This window comes from Brachycentrus maculatus, unplaced genomic scaffold, assembly GCF_059751285.1.
Source record: "Brachycentrus maculatus isolate JH-2025_06_01 unplaced genomic scaffold, ASM5975128v1 h1tg000081l, whole genome shotgun sequence".
NCBI lineage: Eukaryota > Metazoa > Arthropoda > Insecta > Trichoptera > Brachycentridae > Brachycentrus > Brachycentrus maculatus.
Genome location: NW_028280835.1, coordinates 2,711,643 through 2,725,260, shown reverse-complemented (window position 1 = coordinate 2,725,260; position 13,618 = coordinate 2,711,643). Strand labels below are relative to the sequence as shown.

At 30.7% G+C, this 13,618-nt stretch overlaps 1 protein-coding gene across 1 annotated transcript in view; it reads right to left on the bottom strand.

The window, feature by feature from the left end:
* Window positions 1-10,418, bottom strand: part of Ubx (Ultrabithorax) — a 256,724-nt gene extending 246,306 nt beyond the window's left edge. Inside the window, exon 1 of the mRNA XM_088257484.1 lies at window positions 9,001-10,418. Coding sequence (XP_088113610.1) covers window positions 9,001-9,502 — 502 coding nt within the window. The 5' untranslated portion in view covers window positions 9,503-10,418. The remainder of the gene's footprint in view (window positions 1-9,000) is intronic.
* Window positions 10,419-13,618: the final 3,200 nt, after the last annotated feature.

Sequence of the window (13,618 nt, the reverse complement as noted above, 5' to 3'; positions counted from 1 at the left end):
CCACCGCACTCTATTGACAAGTAGCTTAAACAAACATTCGAAAACGAAAAAAAATCACAGCAACAATAAAAAGGACAACAATACAAAGACCCTCTCGACTGTCAGAAAAATAGGAAAAGGTTCATAAAATGGGTCCGCCAGGTGGTGTTCCGATTTGCCGTTAGGGCCAGGACTCAAGTCATGATTCTACATTCGAACTGGAGTCCCTAGTGGTTGTTTTTGGGACCCCCATAAGAATCCAACAGGTTGTATCGGGGTACCGATTGAAATGCCAAAATTGGCCGCATTTGGAGGCTGAGGAATGCAAATTCGAAGGTCATTGTTTTCCGCGATCCTTTTGTTTTAGTTCGACCCGTATTGTTTATGGCTTTACAAGAGTTATTGTGTTTTACCTGCAGATGTACTTTTTTGTATTTATTTGTTTGTTTCTAATAATTTGTTTAGAACTAAGTGTATGAATTTGATAACAAGTTTTCCTAGCTTTATTTCTTCTGATGTATTTGAAAAATAGACGTATTTCATAAAAGCTATTCATTACTATTCCTTAAACACACTGATTTTTTTTTCTTTATTAACGGTCGTAGCCAAATTGTACAAAATACTTGTATTATTTATGATCAAATAATTAGAAAATAAGAATAAATTTCATAATCTTTAGGTTACTTTTACATAGCTATTTGAGATTGCCATTTGCGACTAATTCTGATAGTTGCTGGCAGCTGAAAGCTTTGATTTGGCTTTCAAAAAATTGATACATATAATATAACAATTTAAAAAAATAATGAAGGCTACTTTACTTTTGAATTGTTATTTGTTTTTAGATACCGATTTTAAAGTTTGAAATAGCCTTCATTATAATAATAATACATTAAAAATCGATTGTTGTAAAATGCTTTCTCATTATGCAACTTAGATTGTAAATCACATTTTAATTATTTCAGCTTTCTGTTCAATGCTTAACTCTGCAAACAATCGGTCAATATAATACACGAATATGGTTTACAAACATAATACCTGCAATTCATCCGAACAAAAAATGGCAGAGGCCGATATAACACCAATCATAAGAGAGCTAATATTGAATTTGATAATTTGAAGAAGAAAATAAACTGCATAGATTCAAGACTAATGACTATGCTTTCGAATATTTTCAACTAGTTCAAAACACACATAGCGTGATATTAACCCCACAATGTGCAGTGATGCACATATCAATCGATATATTCATTATAAGAATTTTTAAAACACCAACAAATTTACTTTTAATCTTACAAATTAACGGCATATAACAACATATTTTAAAATCATATAAGTTTAAAAGATAACATTTTTCTGACTTATTTGATGGCTATTTCTGAACTTGATGAGAACCGACTTTCTTTATGATGTGCTCTTATTTAAAATCAAATAAAATAAGCAATCAATCAATAATGGTTATGAAGAAAAGAAAAAACATCAATTCGTAAAGATGAATTATATAATAAATGAAATAACACATAAACAAGGGGAAAACGATTATATTTATCGTGAAAGTGAGTTTGAAAAAACATCAGAAAAATAAAATAAAAATCTTATTATGTATCATATTGCAATTCAGGTTTGATTCATAAATAAGATGTTCATTTTAAAATAAAAAATAAAAATGCACATTGTAGGGTTAAATAAAAAACAAATGCATTATGTAATCTCTAGATGAAAAAAAAACATTAGACTATAAATGTACTACATATATGAATTTGATTGCATTACTTATTCAGATAATTTGTGAATTACGCAAGTATGTCTAGACGTTTATGGTTACTTCTGATGGACACAATGTAGGATTATATATAATTTAAATCAGATTGCATTATTTCATGATTGTAATTATTTAAACAAACATAATAAGTGTTGGTACCTACCCGCACAAATATTTATTTTTAACTATAATAAGGAGGTATGCATTACAAGATAGTTCTGATTCCAAACATGGAATGGGAGCACGATTTTTTAAAACTCATAAATCATTTATGAAAACAAAAAGGTTCGACTATCACAAACGTAATATTCTCGCATATTCAAATCGTATGAACAATTTATTGTTTTTTAGAAGATTGGTATAAAACACGATACATAACACATTCAAATCAGATCATTGAAAGGAATTTTGATTACATTGGTTTATCTTCTCATACCAGTCGCAAACGAAATCCATCTTAGATCTAATTCATTTTTAATTAATATTTGAATTTTGTACTGACATATACTCACTACATACGTTACATGGAATGGAAGATTAATAAATTAAATTTAAAAATAGATCGATCTACCTTTAGTTTATATTTTTCTTTCACGAATATCTTCCTATCTGCGTTTTTTTTTTAGTTATTTCTAATTAGAAACTCAAGCAAAGAAACTTCATGTTAATTCGTGTAAGTTTATCAATACTTTCCTACGAAAATTATCTCTAAAAAGTATTTACTAAAATAATAAAATTAAAATAAACACATCTCGAAAAAAATATCAAACACTTTTTTTATTTTATAAATTAAATACTAAACTAAATTAATAACTAAACGACCAGATCTCCCTTATAAAAAGTTGAGGTATATAAAATTGTTACCTTGTCTACAATATTATGAAAATCAAAATCGTGAATACAAAAAACGCAATTTGAAATGCAGTAGGTACCTACCTAGGTGGGTACTTGATAGGATTTGAAAATTCAATTTTAAAGGCTAAATTTTATGCGAAGAACCAAAGGTGGCACATTAATGGATCGCTCTCATAAATTTCACATAACACGACTCGTTCCTTTTTCCAAAATTACTCTTATTTCAATTACAACTTACTGATCACATGATTTGCATTGCTATAAATCGTCCATGTTGGCAAATTTCTGACATATAACACAAAATTCGGCCCGCGGGGCAGGTTTATAAATGCAGTGCCTCAAAAATCAGAAAGGCTTTTTTTCTGAATTAGTATTTTTTGTCCTCTAAAAGATTTTGAAAGGAATAGAACTGGAAACTTATCAGATAAGTAATAAAACTAAGCAGTTTTTATTTATTTCATTATCAATGATCTAAGATATTTTTATTTCTTTCTTTCATTGTTTAATGTAGTAGTACTGCATTATAAAATATTATGTATAATTTTCAACTAGAATTATATTATGCAGGTCATTTTTAAATACCATAAAATTAGTATGAGACTATCAAAAACGGATACTAAATGTTTAACTTCTTAGACCGCAGGGTATCTATCTTATCTTTATTATTATTATAAAATTATAAAATTATTTTCTTATTTTTTAATTCACATTAACTCACTGAAAAATGCAGGTTATCATGGTTACTTTTGATATAATTTTAATGTCCTAAAAGATTTATTATATAATAAGTCTCGGTCAAAATAGATAATTGTTCACTTGTTCTAGATATTCATATTCTGTTTTCTCCTATCATAGGTAGTTTTATAAAAAAAAACTTTTTAAAAGTGAATAAAGTAAACAATTATAACGCTTTGTGGCACATTTTACAAACTTTATAAAATTAAACTCAAACATCGTTTTTAACCATTTTTTTGGTACGTTTTTCCAAACGGTTTCGACATGCACATTGTCATCTTCAAGATGGATGTGTACAATTTATCAGAACATATACATCCATGAAGTTGACAAGATGCTTATCAAAAGTGGTTGCCAAAAATAACCAAAAATAAAAGTGGGTAAAATTAAAGATTGAGTTTTATTTTATTAAATTTAACAATAATCCTTGCTTTTATTTAATAAAAATAAGTTTTTTATAAAGAGTTTCTATTTATATCTGGATCTTTATAATAGACTACATTTAGTATCATCCTTGTACATTTATGCTGATATTCTATACACACACGACCGACATTTTAAAATTGTTGGAATTGTTTAATGTCTTTATTGTTTTACTACCTACAAAGAAAACATTTGTATGGATTTGAGCGAGCGGTGTAAGTTAATAGATCTTAAGACTGAAGGTGGTGAAAGAGCTGTACACGTAAATAAGTACTAGTTCTACATAACTGAATGTGGGTGTACGGAGTAATTTGGTACAGTCCTATTTTCATGTGCACTGTGCAAGCATAGTCAAAAGTTCCTATTCATCGATTAATTAAAAAAATATTTAAAGCATAAATTTTAATTCTATGATACATTTTGCTGTAGGTAAGTGTTACTTTTTGTTAAGGAGAGTTGTACTAGATTCAAGAGAGTTTTAAAATCATTCCTATTGGAATTATTTTAAAGAAATAAAATTAAAATCTAGTAAAGGTTCTTTAATAATTTTACTGAAGAAAAACAAATTTTGTTTAAAATATTTAAAAAAACCTTTTTATTTGCTTTTGAATATTTTATGATATATATACTAAGACATTTCATAAACTTAGGTTTTTACGTTACTTCGTTACTATTGTGTCATTTTTAGATTCGTAATGAAATCACTAATTTTATTTTCGTAACTTGCTACCTTTTTACTGGAAAATGTGTGCATTTCCATTTGGTTTTCTAACATAGGGAATAAATAATAAATTCATTTTATTAATCTAAGTAAAAAAAAAATTATCTACATAAGTAGACACTTATGTAGATAAATTGAAAAAAGATCCTCATTTGACATAAATTTTATGTTATTTTTGTATATAAACTGTACCTTGAACGTAGGTACGCGGAAGTTCGTTTATTGAATGTGAATGTTCGTTGTTTGAAGATACTTAGGTGCGTAGATATAGTCGACATAAGGCTCGCGTCGGAGAAGTAATGAACATAGTCACTCATTTTAATGGGACTTTTATATGGCGGGCATCGCTAATATAGAACTAATGACTACTGACTTCCCCTCACTTGGTTTAAACACTTGCACCTTCAACGACATAAATAATCCTCGACAAAAGAATTTAAAGGGTTACTGTATTTGTCATTTTTTGTTTGATTCTAACCATTATTTTTGAATAGTAACAATACGGGTTAAGGGATAAGAAAAGAATTCTGAAATATTTTTTTACAAGGTAGAGGTTTACTGGTATAATAGAATTGTTAAAAAGAATGTTGTTACTGGAAATTCCTTTGATTTTTTTCTAATAAGACGTCAAATATATGTTTTTCCAAATATTTTAAGTCTGATAATTTCTCCACGAAAAACTTAAAAAATTTTATGTTTTCAAACAAATATATTTCACGAATTTTAAAGATAACCATTTTACACTAGTTTCATTCCATTTATCTAAATTCTAGAAAAAAACTTTAATTCCACAGTTTGAATTAGATTTCTTATTATTATATCGTCTCATTAATTTTATTATAAACAGAAATTAGTGAAGTAATTAGTCACTCAATTAATATATCAATTTAAATTAAAATTTAAGATATCAAATAATTCTACAATACATAGTTGTGATCTGCATAAACAATTTATTTAGCCATTTAGATAGTTATTTACCGCCTTCTACCTACCGCAAACTTTTCACCTGTGAAATTTCTAAAAAAAAACATTCATCCATTTTGAGATCCATTGTTGGTGCGGCGCCATTTCTCATTCATGTGCTAATCGCCGCGCACAAAACACTTCAGAATATTATGATTTACGGTTTGTTTTATGATCTGTCTACTGTGCTCTGTGCCGGCCCGTGAGGCTCGATGTTGAATTGTTGAATATGTTTTGTTGAACGGCCAGACCACGCCTTTTGTTGTATTTCAGGACCACTACCATAAACAATCTAACCGATTTAGAAGCTAAGATTCGACATAATTAGTCAGCGGAGCACATAAACTAGACATAATGAAGGTTAATTAACTCTAACAAGGTTACAATTGAAGTTTTTTTCAGTGGATTCATTACTGAATAAAAAAAGTAAAGTCATAACTTTGCCCTGAAAGTGACAATAAATTGAGTTACGCCATTTTCAAAAACAACATTTTCATTTTAATTACTACTTTTACGTTTCTGCGGGTCGAGAAATAGAGCAAAATAATATCCTGCACCTTATTGCATCCTTATTGTAAAAGTCTATTACTATCAAAACATAATTTTATTATATATTATTTCTTATATTATACACCAAATACTATTTCAGTATTCATTCACTCCGTGTTCTTTACAAGTGTATAAAGGAAAAAAGCTTTTATCCTGATTTTTTAAGGATGAATTCTTATCTTTATATGACCAAATTTTATAAATTATGACGATTTCCTTTTTGATGTATGTTTGAGTTACTTCAATTATAAAGCAAAATGAGCTGATTTTTTTTTAAATAATGTCGATCTGATATCACATAGTCAATCATAGTACAAAAAATAATTGTAATTAGACAATTCATCAAATGACATAATAACTTTATTTGATAAAAAATATTGAAACCTCTGTTTTTAAATCTTTTATCATCATTAATATTTGTTACAAATAAATATTAATAACAGTTTATTATAGCTTGACTTAGTAGTCTGTACAATTCTTGCTGGCTTTATTTATTTTTGTTTATAAAAACAACCCATAAAATCTGTGTTAAATATAAATAAATAAAATTGTAAAGATAACAAATGTAGTCACAAAATGCATTGAAAATTATTTCAAAATAAAAAAATAACTAAGAGAGTTAAAAATATTCTGTAAAAATAATTATAATTTATTTATCACCATAGTAAATTCTACAATATAATAAGTTTGATAATGTATTATGATATCTTTGATAAATCCCAGTTAACTTAAAGTTAATTATCTAAACTGACTTACAAAAATTAATTATCTATGTTATTTTGAATTTTAATACACAATGCTATTTTTGTACCAAAAATGAAATGAATAATTTTATTAATACAATAGTTTTCTATTTTTTTTATAAAATAAAAATATAAATATCGGGAATATTTTTCATCTATAAATAGACGATTATGAAATCAGATTCCATGTACGTATTTTTAAAGCACAGGCATCAATTTTTAGAAATTATTTTTAAACATCGATTATCTTACAGATACGAGTTTCTAGTAGAACGTTCCTGGCACTCGTACACTTATACCTTATTATCATAAAATCACTAGTGAAATGTATTATTATATATTTTTTACATCAGCAATCTCTTTGAAAGATGATTGGTCGTTGGGCGCACGGCCGTTTCAGTACAAAATTAGACGTCTAGTAAAACTTACCCTACCGAAATTGGTAGCAGTCAATATATTTATTTGGGAACAAAATGAAAAGACTCACAGGAGTTGGAAAGTAAGAAGGCACGGTACTATTTCCTTTGTAACCATTATTCCCATTATGTAACAGGATGATGTTGGAATTGTTATAGTTTAATTGTATGAAAAGATGTGGGGTAAAACGGTAACTCAATTCTCAGAAAGATGGGAGCAGTTTTTTTAAAGAGAAAATGTATTGAATTAAAGCTGCAACACTTCTTATATGATATCAACAACACAAAAAATTAATAAATAATTTTATACTTATGTTTTATCAAGATTGATATTTATCTGATAGCGCTGTGTTACGCGGGTGTTTTGATTATAATAAATAATATAATACACACTCCCACTAGGGAATAAATTACAAAAATTCAATTAATTTCCGTATTTTAAAAAATAGATTTTCAATTCACTTTTGAATGATCCATTTATTACGTTCCAATTAAATAACAATAAAATTCTCGGTAACACCTTCATTGCCGGCCTAAAGCTATTTCTGACATTTTATTGATCAGTTTAAGGTGAATAAAGCAATAAAATGCTGATGTTAATTATACCTCAGCGTATTAATGTCTCTAAGATGCACAGATACATTTATTACGAAAAACATTTATGACTCGTTTTTATGTTTTATAATAATTATTTTACAAACTTGCATAACTGTGAATGGCTTTAACAAGAATAAATCATGTAAATAAAATTGGTTAACTATAACCTAATAGAAAGAACATTATCATTGATATATGCACAGTATTTGATTTCAAAAAACATTTTTTTTAAGTTAAAACTTAAGACGAAAAAAAATTGTTAAAAAATCGTTTTTATTAATATCATCAATGACAAGCATTGTATTATATCTACAAAAAAATTGGTTTTATAAATTTACTTAACTAACAAACATACTTTAAGATAAACATTTATAAATATTTATCTGTAACCATAATTATACGCTAATGATTTTTTACAAAATTTTAGTTAAAAAAAAATATCCTATTGTCTTTTGTTGTTGCAAATTGATCAAGGTAGGTATTAACTTATCGAAGATGAGTTATGAATTTATTAAGAAAAGACTGTATCTCAAAAGTATTGTATTTGACGTAGGTAAATTTATCGTTTAAAAAATTCAAATACTACTCGAACGGATAAAATCGTTTTTTTTTATAATGTAGGAACCAATAGTTTTTATTTATCAGTTTTGCCGACAGCAAAGGTCATGGATAAGATGCTATAAATCAATACATAATTCAACTCAAATTTCATCGACGATTTCACAAAAAAATATTAATGCTTTGAGTTCTTAAATCACAAAATAACAGATCATGAATTATTCAGATCTAAAATTAGTCTTATCTAAAATTGTGGAAATTATTTAACTGAGACTTATAAATTAATAAGGTTTTTTGAATGTACAAATTGCTACCTGTTTTTTTATTATTAAATATTTTAAAGTTTTTTAAATATTAATTATTTCCTACATTTCATGATATTTTTGTGAAGCTTTTCAACAAGGTTTTGACTTGATTTTAAGAACTTGAATGATAAAGTGTATGTAAGTTTGATTTTTAAGAAAGGATGGTTTGCGCATTGAACACTTCCTGAAAGTGAATATAATTTTTACTGAGATAATTTTGTCGGTTTTTATTTTATTATTTACGTTGCTTATTTTGTACAAGGTTTATAGATCATCAAGTGGATTTTTGTTTTATTATAACTTAAAAAAAAGTTTTATTTTAATCTGTGTTGGGGACAGGAGGGATAATCTAGCGTGGGAATTTAATTTTGTCTGGTTAACAGATTTGAAGGCTGACCTGCTATCGCCATCCAGGGGTAGAAGGTGTGGTTGGCGGTCTGCTGATGGAGCTGCGTGGGGACTGGCTGCGCTCCTCCTCCGAGAGAGCACTGGTTGTTCCACGACGATAGGGATGCTGCGGATCTCGCTGCTCCTGCCGCTGCGGTGGGCGAGCCCGCGGGGTCCAGAGGCGCCCCGTAGGCCGACCTGCCGTCCGGGGTGCAGGCCGCAGGTCGTGCTGAAGACCACCCTTTCTCCGCGTACCCATTCTGCCCTCCGTCCTTGGAACAGTCTGGTTTATAGGCGGGAGGTTGGGGCTCAGAAGCGTACAGTTTGCAGGCAGCGGCTACCGAGGCGTCGTAAGGAGAGTCCTGAGGAGCTCTCTGCAGGGCGTGTTGAGCTCCGTAAGGCCCCATCCCCAAGCCCAGGGGGAAAGACCGGTACGCGGCCGCCTGGTCTCCCGCACTCGCCTGATGATGGTGCGACCCGTAGAACCCGCTCTGCTCGAAGTACGAATTCATCCTGACTATCTTCGGCAACTAGAGTCTCGACAAATCACTTGTAGTCAATGTAATTTAAAACACAGTTCACGATGCGCTCTTTAGCGAGCGCGATCTCTCCGAGTGTTAAACAAAACACAGATCCATCTTTTGATATTTCATGTTCTTCGTAGCACAATCACAAATAATTTTTCTTCCAAAAAGTCGGAAAATGATTCACGTTAAATGTCACAATAATACGTCCTAAATGTTTACGATCGTCAAACACCCGTTAAGATTATCGAGCAGATAAGAAATCACGAGAACAAAACTCTATTATGCCTCGTAAACTCGAGCACGTGGTCTGTAAATAAGCGGAGAATCCTTACGATTGTTGAAACGGCCAATAAACCGGCATAAGGTCTCCTTACCAACCTCGGCAGTCGTAAAAGAATATCGCGTTTTTATTGGGTGTTAACACCTCCACTACCGGCGATAAAAAAATACTTCATTCACCGATAAAACTCGATACAAATTTGTCTTTATCCGTCTACACAAATTGAATACTAAATAATAAAAAAATACTTTAAATAATCGCCCGGCCGTTAAACTTTTTTTTTACGACCGTGTTTTGTTATACTTTTACGATTGTTTTACGACGCAGTTAAGTCGATAGGCGGACCCAGTTTTACGAGCTTCCAAGTGCTCGGTGATTTACCAATGTTTATTTACACGGTAGTACAGCACGTGGGTATAACAATTAACCTTCCGGAAGTCGGAGAAAAGTGATAAACTTTTATTGTTTCGGGTCAAAAAATTTAATTGGTTCGAGCAGATTTTTTTATTTATTGGATCGCGGTTTTTTTTCCAAGTGTCGTAATTTTGACGTCGTGAGTTTTGGTGGGTACCAGGGTACTATGCGCGACGTTGTATTCCGTCGATGTATCGAGGAACACTGCGCGCTGAAGGCATTAAGATGCTGTCGCGCCGGCCGCCCCGCGCCGCGCCCCCCCGGCCCGCGGTGGCGGCCGTCCCTCTCTCGCGGCTGATAAGGCCCGTGACCCCCCTTTCGGAAAATCGCCCCTCTCGCTCGCTCCGATGATAAGAGGAACACGTGAACTTCATCCCTTAATGCACGTGGAAGTCGAACGTTTCGTCATTTTCAGGGGGGCCTTTGAAAATCGTCATATTTTATGAAAGTTTTTTTAAGCACCGATTGAAAAGTTTAAGAACATTTTGCACAAAAAAGAAAAAAAAAATTTTTTTTTTTGAAAAAAATATAACTAAATAATTTTTTCATGTTTTAAAATAAAATAGTAAAAAAATAATTAATTAACTTCTAATTATTTACCGCAAGCTTGTATTATTTGAATATTAATTACAAAAACAGTAGCATTTATTTTGAATATTTTTTGCAGTGCACTTGTCATGTGTTAAAAGTGGTTATACTGCAATAAAACTGCAGCCGGCACCCTGGGAACGTCCTTGGGTCATTATGTGCAACCGTAATGATGACACCATTGTCGGTGCAACTATTCCGCTAAACATCTCAATAATGAAACCCCTAAAACATAATACTCCAATAGGCAATAAAAAAGGGACCTCGAAAGGTATGAATACATCAATGGAGCGCTCATCATGTGACGCTACGTTTGAGTAGCGAACTGCTCGGTACGCGGCAACCGGGAAAAGTCACAGTCTAAATTCCACAACCGAGCATAACGGAGTGTAGAATAGAGTGAGAAGCAATAAAACTGACTTTTATTTCTTTACAACCTGTTCCCGGCGCTACCTATACCCATCTCTTTTACGGCCAACACATTTCAAAGTATCAAAAGAATGCCGCTATAACTGTTTCGCTCACGAGGGGCATAATAAAAGCGACGCTGTTGAATACTCGGTGGCGCGATAAATTTATCCCCATCTCGCTCTGGCCACAGGCCCCCAATCCCCGCAATCGCTATCTGCGTCTCTCTCCACGAGGACTTAGTTAAGTACTTATTTGGAGTGGGGACTTCAATTGTCCAATCAGACACGGATTTGTTACATCATATACAATTGTACATTTATGAGGGTATAATGATCGCAGTGATGAAAACATTATTGAGATATCAAAGGTAGTTTATTTGTTGACAATTACTTAGAAAAGTACCTTCTGTAAATGTATCGTGAACCTTCAAAGCGCTGAGCGGTTTCGGGGACCATTCAAAATACTTGGGGTTAAATAAATATCCGACGTTATGGATATTACGAGCGTGTCGTCCTTTTCAAAAATAACTGGCATAATTTATAATTCATACGATAAAGATATTTTAAAAATTATCACTTGTACAGGACAAAATATTGGGGAGTCATGTACAGACTTAAAACATAAATTATCTTACATAAAATAACTGTAAAATATAATAAATCTAATAGCTAGTTATGGTTATTTGTACTTAGTATTTTTTAAACCTCATATAAAAACTAACTAGATAGATATGACCTAAACCATCAATTAATTAATAAATTTAAATATTTTTCATTTCCTTTTAATTCAATCAGAGCATAGCACACTTTTGGCAATATTATAAAATATTAAAATAACACCATATAATATCTTAAATTTTTATCACTACCCTATTTACGTGTAAACATTTTTTAAAACAATTACTAGGCTAAAAAAAATAAACGTGAAAATTGTGATGATTACATGCTACCGAATAAATAATACATGCCTGCAGTGAAATCGATAAAAATCATATAAATTATATCTGTACCTACATAAAACGGCGATTACCACTTAATAAGGGCTAGTGGAGTGGTCTATCGAACCTAATAAGGGCTATTGAGGGTTATGTTTTTATTTCACGTCATGTCTAATAATACGGTTAGTATACGTAAATTATTTTTGTAACGAGGATCATAAGAATGCAAACATCACTTACAGTACCAAAAAGTTTATATAAAATTTAAATAATAGGTGAACTATTCAAGTTTTTTTTATTTGAGTTTAACTTAGAACCACTTAACTACTTAAAATCTATGGTATTGCAATGCAATCCTTGTCATTTTCTAACACCGTAATTAATGTTTTACTTAGTAAATACCACTAATTCTTAAAATTTACTGTGACACGTGTTTCGATGCATTCCGCATCATATTCAAACACCGTATGATGCGGAATGCATCGAATGCATCGAAACACGTGACACAGTGAATTTTAAGAAATAGTGGTATTTACTAAGTAAAACATAAATTAAAAATGGATAGATTTTACCACAAAGTGACTGCCGAATCAATGTAATATTTTAGGACTAAATGCAATTAGAGTTTATTATCGTATTTGCACTTCTCACTGCCATTCATGACTTCTTTTAATACAATTGTATTCTTGACATTCAGAAATTTTTTGATAATTTATTTAATGCATAAATATATAAACATCCATCCTTATTATTTTTATTTATAACCACGATAGTACTGAACAATAATAACAATTTAATATGCTGTGTTCCCATATAATTTATTTAAACGATAGCCAGGCTCGACATGTTTTAATTATCAGTTTAATTTAGTTCAGTGCCGAAAATTGTGAATTATAGTAAATAATACGAAATGTTCTGTTTCCAAAAGTGTAAAGAATACGTAGGAGTATAAAAGGTAATATAGGGTTATACATTTGTGGTAATTTTATTAAAATTATAAGCAAACATATAAGACGCTGTGTATTCTCACAGGATATAGTAAATACCTCAATCTGCATACCAACGTTTCCCTGTATGTATTTCCCATCGTCTGGGAACTCCCAAATAAATAAATAACCATATAGAAATATTAAACTAAGTATATAAGTGTTTCAAATATGGGTAAGTGATAATTTCCACGATAGCACGTGTCAAAGATTTGAATTTATCTTCAAGTAAATTAAGTACATATCTTAATCTAAAGTAATAAAAATAAATTGAGAACATAGTGCGTCTTGAAAAAAATCTATTGACGTCCAGATGGCACATTTTTTACAAGTTGCCCATACACGCTTCACAAGTTGATGTCTACCACAACAATTTTAAAACATCTGGGCAATAAAAAGCGAGAGCCAATATTTATCCAATAAAATTACAGAGGAAAATATACAGCGAAGAGAGGATAATGTGGGTAAAATGAATAGACGACCCA